Below are 25,682 nucleotides of genomic sequence, written 5' to 3' on the forward strand. Positions count from 1 at the left end.
AGAGATATTGGTCTGTAGTTTTCTTTCTTTGTGCCATCCTTGCCAGGTTTTGGTATGAGGGTTATGTTGGCCTCATAGAATGTGTTTGGAAGTATTGCTTCTTCTTCAATTTTTTGGAAGACTTTGAGTAGAATAGGAACCAAGTCTTCTTTGAATGTTTGATAGAATTCACTAGTATAACCGTCTGGGCCTGGACTTTTATTTTTGGGGAGGTTTTTAATAGTTTTTTCTATTTCCTCCCTGCTGATTGGTCTGTTTAGGCTTTCTGCTTCTTCATGACTCAGTCTAGGAAGGTTGTATTGTTCTAGGAATTTATCCATTTCTTCTAGATTGTTACATTTGGTGGCATATAGTTTTTCATAGTATTCTACAATAATTCTTTGTATATCTATGATGTCTGTGGTGATTTCTCCTCTTTCATTTTGGATTTTATTTATTTGAGTCCTGTGCCTTTTTTCCTTGGTGAGTCTTGCCAAGGGTTTGTCAATTTTGTTGATCTTTTCAAAGAACCAGCTCCTTGTTTTATTGATTTTTTCTATAGTTTTTCTGTTCTCTATTTCATTTATTTCTGCTCTGATTTTTATTATCTCCTTTCTTCGGCTGGTTTTGGGTTGTCTTTGTTCTTCTTTTTCTAGTTCCTTAAGGTGTGAAGTTAAGTGGTTTACTTCGGCTCTCTCTTGTTTGTTCATATAGGCCTGAAGTGATATGAGCTTTCCTCTTATTACTGCTTTTGCTGCATCCCAGAGATTCTGATATGTCGTATTTTCATTTTCATTTGTCTGTATATATCTTTTGATCTCTGCGCTTATTTCTTCTTTGACCCATTCATTTTTTAGAAGTATGTTGTTTAGTTTCCACATTTTTGTGGGTTTTTCCCCCTCTTTTTTGCAGTTGAATTCTAGTTTCAAGGCTTTATGATCAGAAAATATGCTTGGTACAATTTCAATTTTTCTAAATTTGCTGATATTGTCTTTGTGGCCCAACATATGGTCAATTCTTGAGAATGTTCCATGTACACTAGAGAAAAATGTATACTCTGTCGCTTTGGGATGAAGTGTCCTGTAGATGTCTATCATATCCAGGTGTTCTAGTATTTCGTTTAAGGCCACTATGTCTTTGTTGATTCTCTGTTTGGATGACCGATCTAGAGCCGTCAGCGGTGTATTGAGGTCTCCAAGTATGATTGTATTTTTGTTAGTTTTTGTTTTAAGGTCAATAAGTAGCTGTCTTATATATTTTGGTGCTCCTTGGTTTGGTGCATATATATTAAGGATTGTTATGTCTTCTTGATTCAACTTCCCCTTAATCATTATGAAATGACCATTTTTGTCTCAGAGTACTTTTTCTGTCCTGTAGTCAGCATTATTAGATATGAGAATTGCTACACCTGCCTTTTTTTGGGTGTTGTTTGCTTGGAGTATTGTTTTCCAGCCTTTCACTTTGAATTTGTTTTTATCCTTGTTGCTTAGATGTGTTTCTTGTAGGCAGCATATAGTTGGATTTTCTTTTGTAATCCATTCTGCTACTCTGTGTCTTTTTATTGGTAAGTTTAATCCATTTACATTTAGTGTAATTATTGACACTTGTGGGTTCCCTACTGCCATTTTATAAATTGCTTTCTGTTAGTTTTGTATCTAGTTTGATTCTTCTCTTTTGTTTTTCTATCATTTGTTTTTGTTTGTTTGTGTTCCATACTTCTTTCCTCTGTTGCTACCTTTTTTAAGTCAAGTGTTTTTGTGGTGTTTTTTTCAAGGGTGGTTACCATTAAGTAATGAAAAGAGTACCTACCATATTCATTGTAGTACCCTATCTTATAAGTATTTCTGCACTTCATCGTCCTTTGCTACTGTTAATCTTCATCCTCTCCCCCCTTTTTTTCCTTTGTTGTCACAGTTTAAGTTTGGTTTTATTGTGTTCTTGGTGGAGCTGTTACTTGTTGTGTTGTTTTCTTTTGTTCTTTGAATCTGGTTGGAAAACCCCCCTTAGTATTTCCTGGAGTGGGGGCTTTCTGTTGATAAATTCTCTCATCTTTTCTGTATTTGTGAATGTTTTTATATCTCCTTCATACTTGAAGGATAGCTTTGATGGGTATAGTATTCTTGGCTGAAAGTTCCTCTCTTTCAGGGCTTTAAATATTGGGGTCCACTCTCTTCTAGCTTATAGAGTTTCTGCTGAGAAATCTGATGATAATCTTATAGGCCTTCCTTTATATGTTGTACTCTTCTTTTCCCTGGCTGCCTTGAGAATTTTTTCTTTGTCATTGGTTTGTGTCATCTTTATTATGATGTGCCTTGGAGTGGGTTTGTTGGGGTTAAGAAAACTCGGTGTTCTGTTTGCTTCTTGAATTTGAGGCTTTAGTTCTTTCCACAGGCTTGGGAAGTTCTCGTCTATTATTTGTTTGAGTATATTCTCCATTCCATTTTCTTTCTCTTCTCCCTCTGATATACCTATTATTCTTATGTTATTCTTTCTGATGGAGTCAGACAATTCCTGTAGGGCTTTCTCATTTTTTATTATTTTTGAGTCTCTTTCTTCTTCTCTCTGTTGTGCCTCAAGTTGTTTGTCTTCTATTTCACTAATCCTATCTTCAATCTGGGCTGTTCTGTTAGCTAAGCTTGTTACCTCGTTTTTCAGCTCGTGAATTGAGTTTTTCATTTCTGTTTGATTTGTTTTTATAGTTTCAATTTCCTTGGTAATATATTCTTTGTGTTCATTGAGTTGTTTTCTGATCTCCCTATATTGCCTTTCTGTGTTTTCTTGTATATCTCTGAGTATTTTTAAGATTTCTATTTTAAATTCTCTGTCATTTAGCTCCAAGACTTCCAATATGTTATGTCTTTTCTCCATAGATTTTTTCCACATCTATTTGTGTTACCTCTCTTTCTTTTGTATCCATAATATTCGATTTCCTCTTTCTTATCGGCATCTGAGGGTGGTCTTGTTGATAGCACTAATTAGAATTAATAAAGAGTAAAAAGTAAAAAAAAAAAAAAAAAAAAGGTAAAACACCCCACAAAAAAAAACAGTAATAATTTATTATTTCCCCCTTTTTTCTCTCTTCTCTTTCCCTCCTCTCCCCTCCTCAGGGAAATATCGTGCCTATAATGGAGGGCCTGATTTGGGGTGAAGAGTTCAAGGGGCAAAAAAAAAGGAAGTAGGGACCTACTAAATGCAAAAAAAAAAAAAAAAAAGGAAGAAAATCTTAGACAAGCATAAGATGATTTGCTTGTAAGTGATGGTCAACTAAGAGATATAATGAGAGGGATAAGAGGGAACCAGAAAAAAGGACCAAAAAAGAATAATAAAGAAGAAAAAATAAAAATAATAAGTAAAAATCTGTTGTATTAAGTGGAACGAAGACTAAATACAATGGAGACCTTGGGTTGGGAGGACCCAAAATGCCACCAAAATAAACAAACAAGAAAAAAAATAAAAACAAAAGCAAAAAAGAGAAATAAAGCCAGGAAAAAAGCCTTGAGTCCCAAATTAACTAATTTGTTCGTGATTGAGGATTATATGGGAGGAAAGTAAAATGAGAAAAGAAAAAACGAATAGAAAGGAAAAAATAAGAAAAAGAGAAAAACGAAGGAAGAAATAAAATAGGAAGAGAAAAAAACAAAATAAAGCAAGACAAAAAAAAAACAAAAGAGGAGAGAGTGAGAGTTAAGTGTTTTGGAGTATAACCTTAAAGGAGGGTGAGGATGAAGAAGAGAAATAAAATGCAACACTCATGGGTAGTGTAGTTCAAGAAAGGGGAAGCATAAGATGGGCAGAGAATAGAAGGACCGAGGTGGAGGAAATAAAGGCAATAAGATAGAAGAAACAAACAACAACAACAACAAAATTAGTGGATCAAGTTGTAAAGTCTGTGGATTTTTCTTGATTTTGAGAGGTTAACTTCTTCCTTTTTCTTTTCTCTCCCTCTTCCTGGTCGGTGACTCTGTACCCCAGGCTCTGCCCCTGTGTCACACTTAGGTAGGGATTTGCAATTGTTGGGATTCTATGGCAATGTCATATAATTGGCTTTAGTCTTGCTGGTAGTCAAGGCTTGTTGGCGTTTGCAGGGTCTAACGATGAGAGAATTTGCTTTCCTGGATTCTCTCTCCTAGTCCCCCCTTTCTGAATTAGCAGCCTGGTGATCCAGCTATAAGGCTGCAACTGCTTCTGCCTGGGGAGTAAGAGGCTCAAAGAGCTGGGAAATCCCCACTCTATCCCCACTCAGTGCAAGGCTTTGGGAAAGGCTCTGACAGTCAGGGCCTCCAGTGTAATCAGGCGGGGGTGGGAGTCAATTGTTGTCAAGGTGACTGTTCAGCGCCTAGCATTCAGTTGGACTTCTCAACCCAGGCTTTCCACACTTTGTAGCCTGTTTTTGCAGGGAAGAAGAGGCACTAGTTTCTGCTTGCCACTAGTGTAGTATAGATCTTATTATCTGCCAAGTCCTTCTTGTTAGCGTTTATCCCTGAATATGGAGGCTCTATCAATCAGAAGTTGCCCCCGCCCCTTTAGCGAGAGGCACTAAAAAATATCACGCCTCTTGTCTTGGGTCGCTGAACTGACAGAGATCTTATCAATTAGAACCGAGGGTGCGCAGATTTCATGGGTTAAGCTAATTTCAGTGATTGGGTCGCAGCTGTGCTTCTGAAGGTATTTTAGGCTGCCTGTGCGCGCCCCTCCCCCAACGCTTGATTGTTAGCTTGAATGGCTGGGTGAGGTGCCCCGCCCACGGACAGAATCTCCCAAGCCTCTCCCGCTCGCCCCGCTGCTGGCGGCTGGACCGCACCAGGCGCAGGATAATGGAGCCCCCTGGGTGTGCGGGCCAGCAGGGCGCCCTGGGCGCGTGGAATGCCCAAGGCACGCGCGCGAACGGGGCGCTCTGGGCACCGGTGGTCAGCAACCCCCACTCGCAGTGTGCGGGCCGCTGGGAACGTCAGCGGTGCTCAACCGGACCGGGCGCGCGCGCGGCCGCTCGCGGCAGCTCGCAATGGCAGCTCGCGGCGGCGGCTCACGGCGGTTCGCAGTGGCGGCTCGCAGCGGCTGCTCACGGCTCCCAAGTATGGGCTGACTCACCACAGGCGCACTTCCTCGCGGTTTGAAAGAACGTCCCTGTGGTAGATTCCTCCACACCCTCGTCTCTCAGATTCAAGTGATAACAGTCCTTTCGCTATCAGTTTGTGTGGAACTCCGGAATGCTCCGAGGATAAATTTTTCTGTTTCTAGTTGATAAATTTGTTGTGATTTAGGGGAGAGCTGTCGGACGCGCTGCTCATGGCGCCATTTCCGTGACGTCACCTCCCCACCAGAACCCTTCTGATGACATTGGTGTTCTCTGCTTTGGATGGACAATCTGATCGCATCAGCCTACATCTGTACCTGATCGTTTTAGGAAAACCCTCAAGTTAAAGGCATTGAATTAAACCTAACACCTCCTAAGAGACAACTTTCTTTTTAAAATAAGCAATGTTTTACCCTCAGAATATGGTCTTCTTCTATATATTTAATTTTTGTAAAGCACAACTTCTTTCCATTCATTATTTAGAGGTTGAATCTTGTCTTTGAAATTCCTTTTGAAAACTCTTGTTGCACCATTTATAATTAATAATTTTGAATATTTAATTTCCATTACTTTCATTTACTTGTTTCTACCGAAAGTTCCTCCTCATAGGTAACTGACAAAACCTCACCTTTGTCAAATTGTCTTTTAACATTCTTATACATTTAATGTACAAATTTCTAATTTTGATCCATTTTAATAATGTCTCTTTTCTGGGCCTATGCTCTGTTAGGAATAAAAAAAAAGAATAAACTACAAATACTTCCATTAATTTGGAGTGTAAACAATAGAGATTAGTGGAATCTCATGTTTTACCATAGTCATAAGCCTGGAACATGAAAGGTACTCAATAAATGTTTGTTGAGTGAAAGAAAATCCTCTGATTAAATATTTTTGAATTAGCTCTGATGATATTGACCTTGAAAAATGTTCTGGAACCACAAGTAATTAAATTTAACCTAGCTTTCCCCATGTGTCTTAGCTTTGGGTTTGTTTTTTTTTTCATTAACAAACTTTAAATTTTAGAGCAGTTTTAGGTTCACACCAAAAATTGAACAGGAAGTACAAAATTCCCAAATACCGAATCCCACCCCCACATACAGCCTCCCCACTGGTGACATCCTGCACACAGGGGTACATTTGTTAAGATAAATGAATGCATCATTATTCTCCATAGTTTGCATTAGAGTTCACTCTAGGCATTGTACATTATATGTGTTTGGACAAATTTTCAAAATGTATGTATCCACCATTGTAGTATCACGCAGAATAGCTTTCCTGCCCTAAAAATCCTCTGTGCTCTGAGTATTCATTTTTCCATACCTCTGTAACCCCTGTAAACCATTGATTTTTTTACTGTACTCATAGTTTTGCCTTTTCCAGCAAACCGTATAGTTGGAATCATACAGTATGTCGCCCTTTTAATTGGTTTCTTTCCCTTAGTAATATGCATTTACATTTCCTCCAGGTCTTTTCATGGCTTGATAGTTCATTTCTCTTTAGCACTGAGTAATAAATAGTTCATTGTCTGGATATACTACAGTTAGTTTACCCATTCACCTACTAAAGAATATTATTGTTATTTCCAAGTTTTGGCTGTTATGAATAAAATCCATTATAAAATTATTATAAAACCCATGTACATGTTTTTGTGGAGAGATAAATTTTTAGTTCACTTGGGTAAATAATGAGGAACATGATTGCTGGATCATATGTAACAATATGTTTGATTTTATAAGAAACTACCAAACTGTTTTCCAAAGTAGCTGCACCATTTGCATTTCCACCAGCAGTAAAGAAGACTTCCCGTTTGCTCCACATCTTCTTCAGCACTTGGTGTTGCCTTTGTTTTGGGTTTTGGCAATTCTGTTAGGTATGTAGTGCTATCACATTGTTGTTTGAATTTCCACTTCCCTAATGACAAATGACATATATGATTACACTTACTTGATATTGGTATATCTTTGATGAGATGTCTGTTCAGGTCTAATTTTGGTATTTATCCTATTTGAAGTTCTCTGAGCTTCCTGGGTTTGTAGTTTGGTGTCTGTCATTTATTCAGAGAAATTTTCAGTCATTATTGCTTCAAATATTTTTTCTGATCCTTTTCAATTTCCCTTTTGATATTCTCATCGCATGTGTGCTACATCTTTTGTAGTTGTTCCACAGTTCTTGTATATTTTGTTTGGGTTTTATTTTCAGTCTTTTTTCTCTTTGCTTTTCAGTTTAGGCAGATTCTATTGTCATCTTCTCAAACTCAGAAATTTTTTTCCACAGCTTATCCAGACTGTTAATAAACCTGTCAAAGGCATTTTTTTAATTTCTGTTACAATGCTTTTTTTTTGTAATTTTGTATTTTTCTGAAGTTAGAGGCAGTCAGACAGACTCCCACATATGCCCAACTGGGAACCACCCTGCATACCCACCAGGGGGCAGTGCTCTGCCCATCTGGGGCGTTGCTCCATTGCCACCAGAGTCATTCTAGTTCCTGAGGTGGAGACTATGGAGCCATCCTCAGTGTCTGGGCCAACTTTGCTCCAGTGGAGCCTTGGCTGTGGGAGGGGAAGAGAGAGAGAGAGAGGAAGGAGAGAGGGGAGGGTGGAGAAGCAAATGGGTGCTTCTCCTGTGTGCCCTGGCTGGAAATCAAACCCTGTACTTCCACACGCTGGGCTGATGCTCTACTGCTGAGCCAACCGGCCAGGGCCTACAATGCTTTTCATTCCTAGGTTTCTGTTTGGTTCTTTCTTAGAATTCCCATTACTCTGTTTACATTATTCATCTGTTTTTGCATGTTAACTACTTTTTCCATTAAAACCTAGCACACTAATCATAGTTCTTTTAAATTGAAGGTATGATAATTCCAACTTTCCTGCTATATCTGACTCTGGTTCTGATCCCTGTTTTGACTCTTCAAATTGTGGTTTTTATCTTTTAGTATGCCTTGTCATTTTTGTTGTTGTTGTTGTTGAAATATGGACATGATGTACTAGGTAAAAGAAACTCTAGTAAATAGAACTTTAGTAATGCAACAGTAAAGTGTGGGTCAGGGTAAGCATTCCACAGTCCTATGATTAGGTCTTAGTCATTTAGTGAGCTTATACTTCTGGAATGTGAACTTTACAAGTATTTCTCTGTTTTGTCCCCCTGCAAGGGATGACTAGAAGGGGCTAGAGTTAGATTTTCCTTACACAGATGATTTAGACTCTGGTAAAACCCCAGCAAGTTAGATTCTGATAAAATAGTTACTTCTGAAGGCAATTCTCTTTAATTACAACTGAATGTTCTAACATACAAAATGGCCTTTATCTCTTCCTCCTGCTAGAAGAACAAAGGGGTTTTTCTCCTGTAATCACTGTGAGAACCTTGTTGGCTCCTGGACATAAAACTCACAATAGTGTAGGAACTTCACTATGACTAAATCCCCCTTAATTTTTTTAAATGTCAGAATTGTCCATACTGAGCCACCAGCAATTTTCCAGTTATGGTTTAGATTTTCTTTGGCACTGGGTCCTGTGGGGGTTTCTGCTCATGGTGTTCTAGTCTGGTAAGTTGAGATTCTCTGTAGGCACCTATCTGTCTATCAAGTTTTGGGATAACAGTTTGCCCTATTACTTCACTCCTCTGATGATCTCAGGAGAGCTGTTGATTTTTCAGTTCAGCTTTTTACATGTTGTTAGGATGGAGTAGCAACTTCTAAGCTAGACTAGAAACCGAAGTCTGTGTCTTAATTTTTACATTTAAATTTCCTGTGTAGGACCAGTTAAGGCTACATTTATTTACAACTGTCAGCAGAAATGTCTCAACAGTCATCGGTTTGAGACAGTGAGCTCTATATTTTATTATAGGGTCATATCATTTGCTACAATTCAAATGAAAGTAACTGATGCTACATGGAAATATTTTAGTTATATTTCAGGTGAAGAATATGAATCATAACAAGGACTTTCATGTGTTGGAATCCTGTGTTCATTTACGAAATTGGGTCTGTGCTTTTGTGTCCATCCCTTTCTGCCATGGCCAACTCAGACCTAAATTTTCTCATTCAGAGGCTTTTTATACAAATCAATTGAAAATACCAAGTTTCCATAGTGATAAGATGAATCACAAAGGAATCTGGGCATATGGTTTCACTACTTTATATTGCTTACTTAGCCTTAGTATCACAGACAGAAGCTCTGAAGGAGGAAAATGACAGCCTCCGTTGGCAGCTCGATGCCTACAGGAATGAAGTAGAACTGCTTAAGCAAGAACAAGGCAAATCCCACAGAGAAGATGACCCAAACAAGGAACAGCAGCTGAAACTCCTGAAACAGGCCCTGCAAGGAATGCAACAGGTAAAGGCATTTTGGTTTTCTGAGCTTTCTGAAAGAATAGCATCAGCTTCTCGCATATAAAAGAATCCCTTGCAAGCAAATAGAATAGCAAATCCCTTATTCTTCTTGATGTTCTATTCTCTGGCACAGATGAGGAAGGGATTATGTGTGTGGTAAATGAAATATTCTGATTAATACAGCGATAGCAGTCGATCACAATTTTCGAAGAATAAACATTCAATGAAAAATACTTAATAAAATTACACTGAACATAATCTACTTTGGGATCTGGACAGGGCCTCAGGGTCCTTATGAAGAAGCACAGATACCTAGTTATGAAAAAGTGCTGGTGCATAAGTATCCAGTCCATACAGTGCTGAAGAATACAGCATTTTAGAGAATGGCAAGAATCCTCCCCTTGATTTGGATAGAAGCAGGGCTGTTATGGGTTTTTAATTATCAGTGTTCTTGGGCATATAATACCAATTCATTTTATTTTGTTCTGTTATCACAGTCATTTATGTGAGTTTACCTTCACATTATTCCAAGTATAAAAACATATTAAACAAGTGCATCTAACTGTAATTATGTAAATACAATTTTGTATAATAGATGTTTAATATCTAGAAGTTTCATGTAACCATCACCACAATGAACCTACAATGTAAAAGATTGCTGCTCTCATTATAGTAAAGGAGTACTACTTATGAGTAAGTGTACTATATTCTATTCCGTCTTGCCAGATTACTGACCATTTTCCTTACAACTTAAATTGCAATAATTTTTGTAATTGTATGTCTTGGAATTAACTAGAGCAAAGCTTATTGCTGGTTGGAAATTGCAAATTGTAAACAGGTAGCCTCTTCTATCACTAAGAACCCCATATTTCTATTACTTATGCCACCATTGTCTTCCTGTGTGACAAGCAATATCACATTAATATTTCACCTTTCCGATTAGAAAAATGTGTAAAGTAATGCTTACCTTTCTTTCACTGTCATCATGAAGTTTAATTACAACATGTAAATTAGGCCCTGGCCTTTTGGCTCAGTAGTAGAGTGTCTGCTAGGCATGTGGAAGTCCCAGGTTTGATTCCCTGTCAGAGCATACAGGAGAAGTGACAATCTGGCTCTCTACCCCTCCCCCTTCTCCTTCTCTCTCTCTCTCTCTCTGTCTCTCTCTCTTCCCCAAGTGCATCCATGGCTCAAATGTTTCGAGCAATTTGGCCTCAGGTGCTGAGGATGGCTCCATGGCCTTGCCTCAGGTGCTGAAATAGCTCAGTTGCCAAGAAATGGAGCAGCAGCCTCAGATGGGCAGAGCATCACCCTGTAGGGGGCTTGCCAGGTGAATCCCGGTCGGGGTGCATGTGGGAATCTGTCTCTCTGCCTCCCCACCTCTCACTTAAAAAAAAAAGAACATGTAAATTATATCTGAGATATTTGCACCAAAAATTGCATCCCCTCAGCTAGACTTCAAAATATTTTAACAATGTACATTGTACTGTACCTGTTAGCCTTTCTAATGGTCTTTTGCAAGCCTCTGGAAAGCAAGACATTAGAAAGATTTTCTTGTTGTTTTCCCCTCCTACCTTGAAATTGAAACCATTCCATATAAAGACAATTCTGCAATTTAAATGCAATTTTAAAATGATGATTTTTTTTCTTCATTTACTTCAAAGACTTCAGTGATACAATTTGGTCTCTACCTCCTGAAAAATTACTTTCACTCATTTTGATTGCATTTTATTGGGAAATAGCCTTGTAAGCAATGATAAAAAGTTCTCTCATATTATCCCAAAAAGATGTATAGTCTAATATGGTGGTTACAAGCATGGATTATGGGGTTGATACAACCTAGGTCTAAATCCCAGCTCTGCCACTGAATGACCTTAGGCAAATCACTAAACCTCTCTAAGCCTCAGGATATTTTATCATGGGATTATTGTGAGGCTTAAATGAGATCATGCATATGAAACTCTTTGCTGAATGCTTGGCACATTTAGAAGCTAAATAAATAGAATTTGTTGTAATCATAAATAATGATGAATCTAGTTCCTTGTCTACTGTTATGGAAACTTAACATTTTTGTATTTTGGATTCTTTACTACTTTCCTCACAAAAATTGAATTTGACTCGGAAAATGGCTATCTGTAAGGATGCTTTACAACATTAAGTTCAGTTCTACTCAGCCATCAAGATATTGTCCACAAAGTATTAACTGCACTCTGTCCTTACCCCTGGCTGGAATAGGAAAGGTATGTGATTAGATCAGTAAGTTTATTAGGCTCTTCATAAAATATGAAGTGATACATAAGAAATGAATAAAATCCAAATAAAAATAGCTTCAGTGAGAAGTATCCTGACTTTCCCTTTAGTATATCTGCCTGGAGAAATGATTTTGTGTGCTGGGGGAAAGTGAGGAAGGCCATCCTAATATATAATTCTATCCAGGGTTTTAAGTGAAATGTCACTCCTTAAGACTTGATTGATAATCTTTGGTCTTTCTTATAGCATCTACTTAAAGTCCAAGAGGAATACAAAAAGAAAGAAGCTGAACTTGAAAAAATCAAAGATGACAAATTACAGGTGGAAAAAATGTTGGAAAATCTTAAAGAAAAGGTACGTGAGTCTTAAGTGAACCTTTCCCCTGCCTTTCCCCCCCCCTTTCCAGTGACAATGAAAATGCCATGGAAGTTGCTAAAATAGAAAAATGTTTGGAATGTTTGGATGACTAGGGATTAAAAGCCCCATATCCAGGGTAACTCTTGAATCAAAAGCTCTGTTTTTAAGTGTGAGTCTTTTGCATTTCTAAGGGTTCTGGAGAGTATGCTTTACAATGAATAAAAAATCGGAACATCCCTAAAATTCCTTAGTCTTCCCTCTTGGGGAAGAACAGAGTGCACACTTCATCTCATCAGGCAAATAACAACATAGAAAACTCCTGCCATACAGAGTACTTTCAGTTAAGCCAGGGGTCAGGAACCTTTTTAGCTGAGAGAGCCATGAATGCCACATATTTTAAAATGTAATTCCGTGAGAGCCATACAATGACCCGTGTATGTTATGCATTATCCAATAAAAATTTGGTGTTGTCCCGGAGGACAGCTGTGATTGGCTCCAGCCACCTGCAACCATGAACATAGGCGGTAGGAAATGAATGGACTGTAATACATGAGAATGTTTTATATTTTTAATGTTATTATTTTTTTATTAAAGATTTGTCTGCGAGCCAGATGCAGCCATCAAAAGAGCCACATCTGGATCTCATAGGTTCCCGACCCTGAGTTAAGCATTTCATTACAGGAAGAAACACAGAACAACCTAAACATTGACATTTCTTGGTGGACCTCCATCTAGAGCAGTGGTAGTCAACCTGGTCCCTTCCGCCCACTAGTGGGTGTTCCAGCTTTCATGGTGGGCGGTAGCAGAGCAACCAAAGTATAAATAAAAAGATAGATTTAACTATAGTAAGTTGTTTTGTAAAGATTTATTCTGCTAAACTTAGTGAAAATCTGACAGAAAGTACTTGGTAAGTAATTATTATTATATGCTTTAACTTGCTGTCACTCTGCTTTATAAATTTTATAAAGTAAAGTTACTTCCCTACTTTATAAATCACCATTACTGTGGAACCAGTGGGAGGTTAGAAAATTTTACTACTAACAGAGATACAAAAGTGGGCGGTGGGTATAAAAAGGTTGACTACCCCTGATCTAGTGTAACAATGAGCAGCTGCAAGTGAAATAGCCAAAAGCGAAAGGAGAGAAAACTTGGAATGTAAACAAGGAGACAACAGTATTCTAAAACTAGATGATAGTAACAGGGAAGACAGGATGAGACTTGACCCAATGAAAATCTGCAGTGATAAAAAACACCAGTGAAGACCTCTAAAAGAGTCTGCTAACATCTGATGGATTCATGTCTCACAACCATGATAGGTCTATTTAAGGATGTGTAAATTCTACTGATGGCATCTCCATCACACCTCGCTAATTTCTTTTATGCTGGAACATTCAACTGAAGTGTTATTTGAAAAGGGAGATCCATTGACCAGAACTGTCTGATTTTAATTTCTCAATAGAGATAATTAGGATCTTAGACCAAGAGCCAGAAATCAACAGTGCTACAATTCAACAAGAGCTCATGCTCTATATCTTGTGTGCTCAGCTCAGGAAGACGCAATGCATACAGGTGCACTGGTTGTGTGAGCTAGCATAGTGACTGCCCCCAGAGTGCTGTTAAGAACTGGCAACGTTAGTGTAGTTGAAACGAATGATTGAAAGTGTTTTATTCTGAAGGTCATTTGCACTATGCTTTTAATTCTTTGATTTCATAAGACCAACTCGCTTTCCAGTTTTGTGGATACTATTAAAGAAACAAGCAAAATCTCAGAGAAATTCATTATCAAGCTTTTAATTGAAAAGTGCCAAAGCTGCTCTATTTATCAGGACTTTCTTCATACTATCAGAGCTTTTCAAATTTCCCAGAGTTGCTATCATACATAACTGTTTTACTTCTTGCACAAAATGGAGTTTATAGCCAGAAGATTATCGATACATGTGATATTATGTTTAAAATCACCCTTTACGATTGACATCACAAATTGACTTAAGGGCATTTTTTAGGATAAGGACATTTTTAGGGCTTTAGTGCTTTCTGCTTTGTAAAGTATTTAATTTTAAAGAAGCAGAAGCAAGAGGTCAAATTGCATAGAAGAGACTTGCCATATTGTGCGTAAGTCTGTTTCCCATCCTGAAAGTTAATATTACATGATGTACCAGCTAAAGAGAACTAGGAAAGATATCCAACTAATACTCAGGAAAATGTGAGTCAGAATATGTTTTCTCCTGTTATTTTAAGCAAAACTTCTTTCAGAGAAAGTCACGACAGTTCATTATAAATTGATCTTCTCTGTGAAGCTGATTTGTGAACAAATAGTTCAACCTGACACAATTAGGTTAGGAAGCAAAGTACCATCACATTAAACTGCAATAGTAATTTTAGGTTTAAAGGAAAGCAGTAAGTTTCGGTGAGAAGGGATCTTTTTGTCTTTGTTTTTGTTTGAGTTTCTTGACAGTACATCACTGTGTGACTTATTTTCAGTGTTTTGCAATATAACAATGTGACTTACATCTGCCTTACTACAGAAAGAACTAGCTCTTTGCATCTGCTAGTAAAATTCAAGGTGATATGTGTCCCTTCCATATACCTTCTAATTTTTTTAAATGCCAGCTATATTACCAAAAACAAAACAAAAAAACTGAAGTCAAGAGCATGAGCTCTTGTCGAACTGTAGCACTGTTGATTTCTGGCTCTTGGTCTAAGATCCTAATTATCTCTACTGAGACATTAAAATCAGGCAGTTCTGGTCAATGGGTCTTACGTAGTCATAAGGCTACATTTCTATTCAAGATGGCTAAAACGTCGCAGGATGTCTTCACCCTGAATCTGTTAAACTCTGATATTTAAGAAATGGCTTTTAGCTCGTTTAATGTTTTAAGGGGGTTAGAAGCAGATGTTCAGCCCATGACTTAGAAGTGAGCCAGTAACCTAAATCAAACTTGGCATGATAGTTACTTCCTGGATCGGATTCTAAAGGCCAAAGATTGAATAGGTCATGAAGAAAGGTTTCCCTTCTGACTACAGCAGGGAAGCCTGTAAATCCAGAAAACAACATACCTGGCAGCATAGACCATTTGTTTTGTTCAGAAGCAACATCCTGGAAGCTTTGAAGACATCTTTAAAGAAACAGAAGGAAATCTATCCCTGCCAAGGGCTTATGGAAGAGAAGTGACAAAGCATCTGAGTCAGGCATTAACTGCCCCTGGGGAAGCATATCCCCCGCATTTTCTTTTACAATAGCAGTGAGATTGAAGCAGTGATTTCTTTTATTCCTTCTTCTGAAGGCTTTTCCTCTCCATTCATAACACAGAAAAGATGTTCTCAGTGCCCAAAGAGAGAAAGAAAGATCCATAAAAGCTCTGGAGGTATTTTTCAATTTGATTGCTGGTCGTGAGTATCTCTCATGAAACATGCCTGCTATGCTCAGGGAAAAAAACACTTGTAACAACAAGGGCCACTAAGTTCTGATGTTTTTAGTCATGGGCATTTCTTGCTGTAAAGTCAGGAATATCCTAACTGATATTGTCAGAGAGGAGACACACAGGGAGTTGATAGTCAATAAATAGAGATTCTAATTTTTAGTTCAAAAACCAAAAGTTGATTACCTATAAGTGGATTAGCTAAATTGTAGATTCTCCATTTGGAGATGAGATTTACCTTTAGCACAGGGGTCGGGAACCTTTTTGGCTGAGAGAGCCACGAACACCACATATTTTAAAGTGTAATTCCGTGAGAGGTATGCAATGACTCGTGTATGTTATGCATTATCCAATAAAAATTTGGTGTTGTCCCAAAGGACAGCTGTGATTGGCTCCAGCCACCCACAACCATGAACATGAGCGGTAGAAAATGAATGGATTGTAATACATGAGAATGTTTTATATTTTTAACGTTATTATTTTTTTATTAAAGATTTGTCTGCGAGCCAGATGCAGCCATCAAGAGAGCCACATCTGGCTTGCGAGCCATAGGTTCCTGACCCCTGCTTTAGCAGAATGTGAACCTAAAATAAGCAAAAATAGTCCTTTTAAGAGTCAATGGTTTGGGATGAAATTCAGGCCCTGCCACTTCCTGGTAATGTGATCTTAAGCAATATACCTAATTTATCTGAGCTTTATTTTTCTTATCAGTAGAATGGAGATAATAAATATCTAAGAGTACCTGGCATCTAGAAAACAGTAATGTTGGGACTGGTCCTCCTGATTACTTGAATAGAGTCAAGGATGATGAAGGCGGAAAATAAAAATTGGTGAAAATGAATGTCTTATTTTTTTCTTTGTTATGAAACCATAGTATAAGGAAGCTTTGGATTATCTGGCATGCTTTTGTAATTTATAGTTTTCCTTCCTCCCATTCAATAATCAAACTTGGACAGTATTTCTTTGAGGCTGCTGTGTTACAGAAGTTCCATGTTGTGTAATTGAAACCAAACCTGTTACCAAATAAGGTGAACTCACCCAGGAAGCATATTATTCCCACAGGAAAACTGTGCTTCTAGACTATGTGCATCAAGCCAGGACAGTGACTACCCCATTGAGAAGACCCTGAACAGTAGTCCTGTCAAATCGGAACGTGAAGCACTGCTAGTAGGTAAGGAAGCTAAACACATATAATGTATAGAGTGCAGTGCAGAGGAGGATGGGTTTGCCTAAGATGAGTAAGCACGCACCAAACATTATGACGTTTGACAGTGCAAGGGCCCAAAATCCTGAAGATGACAGGATAAGAACGAGTACAGATTTCAATAAAAATGGTAACAGCAACTCCCAGCCCTCTTGAAGCTCCTTGTGGCCACTGGCACATTAAGTGTGACAGTATAAGTACTATGCTAAAGAGGGTCCACTAGGGGAACACACTGTAGATTTTTTAAATCTCTATGCAAGGCTCACTAGGCCTTTCTCAGTCCCATTTAAGGGACAGCACAGACACAGTTTGGCAGAGAGTTTTCCAGATGAGTCTCCGGAAGAAGTATGTGCCTCTCTTTAGTCTTCCAGGTTTCTGGCAGATGACTCAGAAATCTGTCTGTAAATAACTTTTAGACACTGGTGAACTCTGATGAAATAAATGTTAGAATTGCTAACATTTTGTTATATAGAAATTTATTCAAAGAAGCAAGATAGCATAAATTGTTAAAGAATCCGACAGACCTGGTTTCTTATCTTGACTCCACCATTTCCATCCTGAGCTTTAGTTCTTCTATCTGAAAAATTATAATAATATTACCTGTTTCAAAGGGCAACTATATTAAATACCATAATTCATCTAAATCATCTTATACAGTGCCCAGCCCATATTTAGACCTCAATAGATGTGCAATATTCACAAATGCTTGCTGACTTACATTCAATTTGGGAGAACATTAGCAGGTTGAGATCCTAAAATATTTCATCATTTAAAAGTGGCTCATCTTGGACCTCAGCAGATAATCCTAGCTGCCTTCTAGAAAGCTGGGCCACATAGTAGCCCCAACCCTATTTTAGAAGTTCTCCACACTGATCGGAGTCTGCATAGTTTTAAAATATATCTGCCCTCAGCCCTGGCCGTTGGCTCAGCAATAGAGCATTGGCCCGAAGTGTAGAAGTCCCGGGTGCAATTCCTGGTCAGGGCACACAGGAGGAGTGCCCATCTGCTTCTCCACCCCTCCCCCTCTCCTTTTTCTCTGTCTCTCTCTTCCCCTCCCATAGCCAAGGCTTCATTGGAGCAAACTTGGCCTGGGTGCTGAGGACAGCTCCATGGGCTCCGCCTCAGGCACCAGAATGTCTCCTGACACAATGGAGCAACGCCCCAGATGGGCAGAGCATCGCCCCCTGGTGGGCATGCCGGGTGGATCCCTCTCAGGTGCATGCAGGAGTCTGTCTGACTGCCTCCTGGCTTCTAACTTCGGAAAAATACCCCCAAAAAAAATTTTTTAGAGATATATATATATATCTGCCTTCTTTGGTAATGGATATTGTACTTAGACTTAACAGTTTGAAATGTTAATAAAGATGCACAGGGGGATCTGCCATTGAATGTTCAAGAAAAATGACAACTTGTTTTCGTTTTTCAACTCAAAAGTTCTTTAACTAATTGGCATGGCAACTGGGATGTCAGAAAAGAGCGAGGTAGGAGGAAGTTTCTATAAATGGATAATTCTAGAAACAAAGATTCTTAATTGTTTCTTACTTCGCTTTTCTAAAGAAAGTCTTGGACTGACAGAATAGAAAATCTGTTTTTTATTGGTTCTTTGGGTATGTCTCTTCCAAAAGTGCTTAGTATTTGAATCCTGTGGAGTTGTTTCTTGTCATTTGGTAGTCTATCCTAACCAAAGCATCTAGAATTCCTTTGAACATGCGCTGTCTTCAGAATTTAAGTTTCTCAGCTCGAGTGTTTAGAAATTCAATTTGCCCAACCATTTTAAGAATAAAGGAGTGTTATAAGTAATGACATTCATTTTGAGCAGATTTTGAACCTTACCATTAGTTTCTCCTCATCCCCCAACCTACCTCCTTGCCATCCACTATGTGGAGGATTTTGAAGAACTGATTTGAACTTCAAGCTACAATTTAAACTTGTGATATTCTTTGTCAGTCACCAAAAGTGACAGACAAATTGTAGTTTATGAACTAAATCATATTTAGCTTTTATTTCCTGGCAGTCTTCAGCAAACTCAATTCTGGGTCCATTCGAGGTACCTATGATCTTATGAAAGGAATTGAATTCGAAAATATTTAAAGAAAGAAATAGTATACTTTTGAACAAAAGAAATATTGGAACAATTAACCTGATAGCCAGAACAATCAAGGCAGTATGTAAAGCTGCCAATCACCCCATAGTTATGTTCAGTACAAATTATGATCATTCCTGGAAGCTATATATTACTATAAGAATTCTGTTATTTGAAGAGATTCAGGGCTCTGAGCACAAACAAAATGCTAGTGACCCCTTCAATGGGGGGAAAATGTTTGGCATTTCTTTCTGGAGATACTGTACTCACAGAATGAAACTCAAATACAACAGCAAATTCTCTTCTGAGAGGCACAGGTTAACCAGATAAAGTACATGATTGGTAGTTTTAGCACAACAATAAGACATTATTAACATAATAAAGGCTAAAACCCATCTAAAGACCATGCAAAGGAACTAAAAACTCAGGACAATCTAAATTCATTGTAAAATGTAGAACTCAGATCATCTTCATCCATCAAAAATGATGGAAGTGACTCCTCAAGTTCCAGCTTTTCTACAAATTGTATAGTGTAGTGAAAGGCTGTATGTTAAGAGTAATTGTCTGGGTTCAAATACCAGCCCTGCCACTTACCAACTGTGTGAGTTTTGGCAAGTTGCTTAAATTTTCTGTGCCTCAGTGTCTCCTCATCTATGAAATAAGGATAATATCTACCTCTCGGGATTGTTATAAAGATTAAATGAATAAAATAGATGTAAACTTAAAATAATGCCTAGTACATAATATGTTGTATGTACATAATGAGTTAGCTGGCTATACATTATCATGTGGCATCTCAAAGAATACATTACTCAAGTGTGACATCCATGGTATTGTCTCTATAGGGATTATCGCCACATTTCTTCATGTCCACCCATTCGGAGCAAGCATTGAATACATCTGTTCCTACTTGCACCGTCTAGATAATAAGGTATGTGGGGGCCTGAAATGGGATATAGGATTCTTTGTAAACAGGTGATGTTATTCTTCTCAAGCATAGGTAAGTTATTGGTAATTGCTCTAAGGAAATTTCCCTCACCTATCCTCTCACTGTGATTCAGTGTAGAGCCTCACTCTCCCAAGCAGGATGACCATCTGTCCCTGTTTGCTTGAGACTAAGGGTTTCTGGGACTTGGGCTTCCAACACTAAAACTCTGGAAGTCTTGGGCAAACGTCAGTGAGTTGGTCACCCAGCTTCCAAGATACAGCTTAGAAGAATTAACCTTCTTTCCTTTAATTGACGTATAAGCTATAAATTAACCAATATTTCTCACAAATCAATCTTTGGACCTGGGCCTTTAACAATTAACAAATGTTCATTTTCCAAATTGGATGTCTTACTCCAACCACTTCCCCAACTATCACCATCACCATTACCATCACTACTGCCATTATCTATGATGAGATAATCAAGGCAGGGACAGAAAAAAAACCAACATGGAACAATAAGTCTGTAACATACACTGAATATTTGCTCATAGCTGATCTGATGGACTTCTGTCTTTGGAACTCACAAAGCAAGGGCAAGTGATACTTCCCTAGAAACTCAGAGATACTTCATTGAAGGAGGAGGAAATTCTTGACCCCTTGGAATAAATAAATTCATGACATTATAGGTTTGTTTTCAGAAGAAACATTCAGTTAAACTTGCCCATGGATTGTACTCACTATTTCACAGGATCTGGGCTTTTGAGAAGTGTTATTGGAAGGCAGACCCCTGCTGTTAGATGTCCAAAATATGAAGTCATTTAAGCGTATGTTCTCTTAACAGAGGCACTGGCCTATTTGCGAATCCAGCTATGATGATATATCCTCCTCATGGGATTTGCTTCAGTTCTAGCTGGCACTTCTCCCTCATTTAGCTCTAGGAAATGATGCTATTCCTCAATTAAATGGCCTGTTTTGCAGTGAATGGAGGGATGAAATGTGAGCACCAGGACCAAGTGGTCAGTTTAAGTCAGCGTTTCTCAACCTATGGGTCGCAACCCCGGTGGGGATCGAACGACCAAAACACAGGGGTCGCCTAAAGCCATCGGAAACACATATTTTATTTAAAAATGTATGTATAATAAATATGTATTTTCCGATGGCTTTAGGCGACCCCTGTGTTTTGGTCGTTCGACCCCTGCCAGGGTCACAACTCACAGGTTGAGAACCGCTGGTTTAAGTGGTATAAAAATGATCTGACTTTTCTTTACAATTATAAAAATAGCCTGACCAGGTGGTGGCGCAGTGGATAGAGCATTGTACTGGGATGTGGAGGACCCAGGTTTGAGACCCCGAGGTTGCCAGCTTGAGCACAGGCTCATCTGGTTTGAGCAGGGTTCACCAGCTTGAGCCCAAGGTTGCTGGCTTGAACAAGGAATCACTCGGTCTGCTGAAGTGCCCCAGTCAAGGCACATATGAGAAAGCAATCAGTGAACAGCTAAGGAGCCGCAACAAAGAATTGATGTTTCTCATCTCTCTCCCTTCCTGTCTGTCTGTCTGTCTGTCTGTCTCTATCTGTCCCTCTCTCTGACTCTCTCTGTCTCTGCCACAAAGAAAAGAAATAAAATTATAAAAATAATGCATATGTATTGTCTAACAATGTAAGTCATCTAGAAATGTAGTAAAAGGAAAATTATTCACAATCCCACCCCTCACGGATAACCACTGTTAACAGCATGGCATATCTTTATTTCAGACCCTTTCTGTACATATGCTGCACTTGTATCACATGTATATGTCAGTAAACCTTATTTATGTTTTCTGAAGTGGAAATTCAACTCTACATGATACTCTGCAATGTTATTTCACTTCACTGTAATATAGTCTACTACTAGCATTGGGGAGAAAGCTTGATGTTCCTCCTACTCTAGGCCCAGTTCTTACTGAGAAGCTTCCTGCCAGGGTAGTACCAGGACCCTCTAAACAGATCCTACAGTGGTACTGACAGAACTGATGAGGACCTTCCTTCTAGCTTCAGGAATATTTAGTGTGGTGGCAGTTAGGGGTTTATAATAAGGAATCCTTAGTGCTCCTCTGTTAAGCTCTATTGCCCAGGCTCACAGTTAGGAAAGTTGCTACTAACATAAAGATGACCACCTATAGCAAGCCTTAATAGGGTCTACAGACATTTTTTTTATATTGATGTGAGTGAATGTGTGAGAGGGAGAGAAAGAGAGAGTAGAAAGTGGGGAGAAGGAGACAATGCACAGAAGTAGGAGCTCAGAACATTCCCTAGTCCTATCACTTTTCCTTGTGAACTAATGAGCGTATAGAGAATTCTGGTCTAGTGGTAGATATTTCTGCCTCACTCCCTTCCCAAAAGTCAGCTTCACTAGACCTGTGCATGATCACTGCCGTTCAGGTGGCCACAAAGCCAAGCTTGTCCACATGGCCGATACCAGCTTTTTTTCAATAGAAAGCTCAGAGGTAGAAAACAGTATGGAAGTTCTCGAAAAAATTAAAAATGGAACTGCCCCTATGACCCAGCCATTCCACTTCTGGGTGTATGTCTGAAATAACCCAAAACACTAATTCAAAAGAATTTATGCACCCATATGTTCATTGCAGCATTATTTACAATAGGCAAGATTTGGAAGTAGCCCAAGTGCCCATCAGTAGATGAATGGATAAAAAAGCTGTGGTACATTTACACAGTGGAATACTATTCAGCCATAAAAAAGAATAAAATTTTACCATTTGCAACATGGATGATGGACCTGGAATGTATTATGCTAAATGAAATAAGCCAGTCATAGAAAAACAAATACCATATGATTTCACTTATACATGATATCTAATGAACAGTATAAGCAAACAAAATAGAAACAGACTCACAGATACAGAAAACAGACTGATGGTTGCCAGATGGGAGAGGGTCAGGTGATTAGGAAAAATAGGTGAAGGGATTAAGAAGTACAAATTGGTAGTTAAAAAACAGTCATGAGGATGTAAAGTACAGCATAGGGAATTTAGTCAATAATATTGTGATAACTATGTATGGTGCCAGGCAGATACTAGAATTACTGGGGTAATCACTTTGTAAAGTATATGATTGTCCAACCACTATGCTGTACACCTGAAAATAATACAAAATAATATTGAACATAAATTGCAATTGAAAATTTAAATTTTAAAAGGTGGTACAATTAGTAGTATTGTAATACATTTTTATTAATATAAAAAGGAACGATAAATCAGAAAAAGAAAGAAAGCTCAGTGGTGATCAATATCAAAACATCATTTTAGGCAAAGAAACTAGTCACAAAATACTATGTATTGTATGATTATACATATGTGAAATATTTAGAAAATAGAAAATCACACTGAAAAAATCTGAGTCGGACATTGGGAGTGAGGATTGAATGCAAAGGGGCACAAAGGAACATTTTGGAGGTGATGGAATGTTCTAAAACTGAATTGTGATGACAGTTGTAAAACTGTACAAGTGTATATTATATAAAAATTTATACAGTTGTATAAATTTACTAAAACTCATTAATACATAAAATAACAATTTATTGTATGTAAAAACTATACCTAAATAAAGCAGTTATGAAATACATAAGCAAAAAGAAAGATCAGTAGACTCTGTCTAGTGGTCAGAACATTGAAAGGCTGCCATCTGAAAGCCACTCACCTACCATATACACATGCACAAGGAGGGGAAAAAGCCAACCACACCCCTGACATACACATATGCATCAACATCCTAAAGTAGGCAACACTGTCTGACCAGACAGTGGCACAGTGGATAGAGCATTGACCTGGGATGCTGAGGACCCAAGTTTGAAACCCCAAGGTCGCCAGCTTGAGAACAGGCTCATCTGGCTTGAGTGTAAGATCATAGACATGAACCCAAGGTCGCTGGCTTGAGCAAGGGGTCACTGGCTCGGCAGAAGCCTCCCGGTCAAGGCACATATGAGAAAGCAATCAATGAACAATTAAGGTGTTGCAATGAAGAATTGATGCTTCTCATCTTTCTCCCTTCCCGTCTGTTTCTGTCCCTCTCTCTCTCGCTCGCTCACCAAAAAAAATATCTTAAATAAAATAAATAAAAAATCAAGTAGGCAGTATTGAGGGGAGAAAGAGCCAGCTTGGAAAGGTGAAACTGGTTTTGAATGGAGTAACTGGTTTCTCTCTCCCCTCTCTACCACAGATTTGCACCAGTGATGTGGAATGTCTCATGAACAGACTTCAGCATACCTTCAAGCAAGAAATGACTGGAGTTGGAGCCAGTCTGGAGAAGAAATGGAAATTTTGTGGCTTTGAGGGCTTGAAACTGACCTGAGTTTGTCTACTTAACAACCTGGGATCCTGAAAATAAATGTGTGTTGCACAAGCTTAGAAAGTGTTTTGTATTTTCAATGGCTTTCAAGTAGAAATTGCTTTAAATTTGTCAATTTATTCTTGGAATCTGTTTTGACTTAAAGTAAGAATCCTAGAGTAGCACCTCAAGCTATAGGCCCTAAAAAGAAATGGACTCAAACCTCAAGTGCTGTAACTTCCTTTCTGTTAATTGATTGTCTTTTTCTTTAGTAGTAGTATTGAAAAAGGCCTGCAGCTAAAGAGTATTTGGGGTGTTTTCGGTGTCTGTACTACTGTTGTAGATGTTGGTATTTTTTTAACCCTGTTAACTGAAATATTTTGATAATTGTGTGTGATTTGTGTTTCAAAACTTCTCTTCACATTAATATTGCTACTGGTCAGAGAAACGTGAGGAGCGCTCGATACTCCATGGCTGGCGTTGTCTTTCCAATCTCTAGTAAGTGAATAACAAACACATCAGTGTCTTCTAGAAGGTGCTTTATCAGGTTCACCTTTTAAAAGACAAAGCATGATTTTTGGCTTTTGCAAAATTACTGTGAACCAAAAAATGGCAACTGTTTCAAAGTTATTGTCTCTAATATGTCAGATAAAAATATTTCAGAATTTAAACAAATCTAAGTGTATGTGCAGAGAACAGGTGTCCAGTATGACTGGCATGTGTATGTGCCATTCGGAATTGCCTTGTAAATAGTCTGCTTTTACAGGAGGGCATGTTTAATTTTCTGTGAACTAAAACATACATGTGTGCATGTGCACACACACACTAGAGCAACAGGGACTTATTTTAATGTTTTTCCTCTGGCCTCTCACAAAGTCTGTTGGCCCCTCTTCTTCTGCTGTCAGTGTGTTGAATTGCAAACTGTGGACTGCTGTAAATACTATGTTTACTTCATGCTGAATGTTTGCAAACTGTTGATATTAGTATTAACAGAAAACTCTTGGTACTGAATAAATAATGGGCCAATGTGTGTGAGGCTTCCTGCAAATAGGTCAGCTCCACCTGCAGTGCCAGGGACACCTCCAGATTTCAATGGCAGTATGGGTGGATCAGCCAGGAAGCCCTACTTGGTGGAAGAGAAAGGGAAAGAATGAAGATTTGGGATAATATCCTGAGGCAGAGATGATCTTTGCTTTTGTAGTGTTGGTGATACTTATAATAATACAAGCATGCCCTCCCTTGAGTCTTGATTCGAAATAACTGAATGTACTAAGTAAGCAAAGCCGATGAAGAGTATTTCAGGAAAATACTTTGTAAATTAGATGTCAGTAGTGCTCAAAGTTGTATTTTTAAAAGATAAATATTTCTTTTTTATACCTCATTTTGGTGTTCTGTTTTGAATTACTTGCTCTCTAAGTAATCCTTCAGTAAATCATCTCAGTTTTTTTTTCTTTCAGTTACTAGTATGTTTGAAGAAGATGCTAAACCTTCTTCTGCATACAGAACTAGGAATAGGGTTCCATGGCAGCCCATTCGTGCCAAAAAATGGCTTCCCCCTTCAGCGCCTCAGTTGTAGCACCAGCAGGAAGCTCGAGTTATTTTTACACTACCTTCCACTGAAGCACTTCTGTCATCAACACAACAGAAAGCTTTGATTCATCTGTGTAAGGGGTCCTGGAATACATTATATACAATATCTGTGAAATCAAGGTAATTTGCCACTTATCAATTAGTTCTTCTT

At 38.4% G+C, this 25,682-nt stretch overlaps 1 protein-coding gene across 8 annotated transcripts in view; it reads left to right on the plus strand.

Annotated features, from left to right (window-relative positions):
• Window positions 1-25,322, plus strand: part of ENOX2 (ecto-NOX disulfide-thiol exchanger 2) — a 396,229-nt gene extending 370,907 nt beyond the window's left edge. For all 8 annotated transcript variants that reach the window (XM_066249139.1, XM_066249140.1, XM_066249141.1 and 5 more), the window contains 5 exons: window positions 9,203-9,384; window positions 11,874-11,981; window positions 16,466-16,574; window positions 19,536-19,621; window positions 23,834-25,322. In XM_066249139.1, the coding sequence (XP_066105236.1) occupies window positions 9,203-9,384; window positions 11,874-11,981; window positions 16,466-16,574; window positions 19,536-19,621; window positions 23,834-23,965 (617 nt within the window). In that variant the 3' untranslated portion in view covers window positions 23,966-25,322. The remainder of the gene's footprint in view (window positions 1-9,202; window positions 9,385-11,873; window positions 11,982-16,465; window positions 16,575-19,535; window positions 19,622-23,833) is intronic.
• Window positions 25,323-25,682: the final 360 nt, after the last annotated feature.

Source organism: Saccopteryx bilineata, chromosome X (genome assembly GCF_036850765.1).
Source record: "Saccopteryx bilineata isolate mSacBil1 chromosome X, mSacBil1_pri_phased_curated, whole genome shotgun sequence".
Lineage (NCBI taxonomy): Eukaryota > Metazoa > Chordata > Mammalia > Chiroptera > Emballonuridae > Saccopteryx > Saccopteryx bilineata.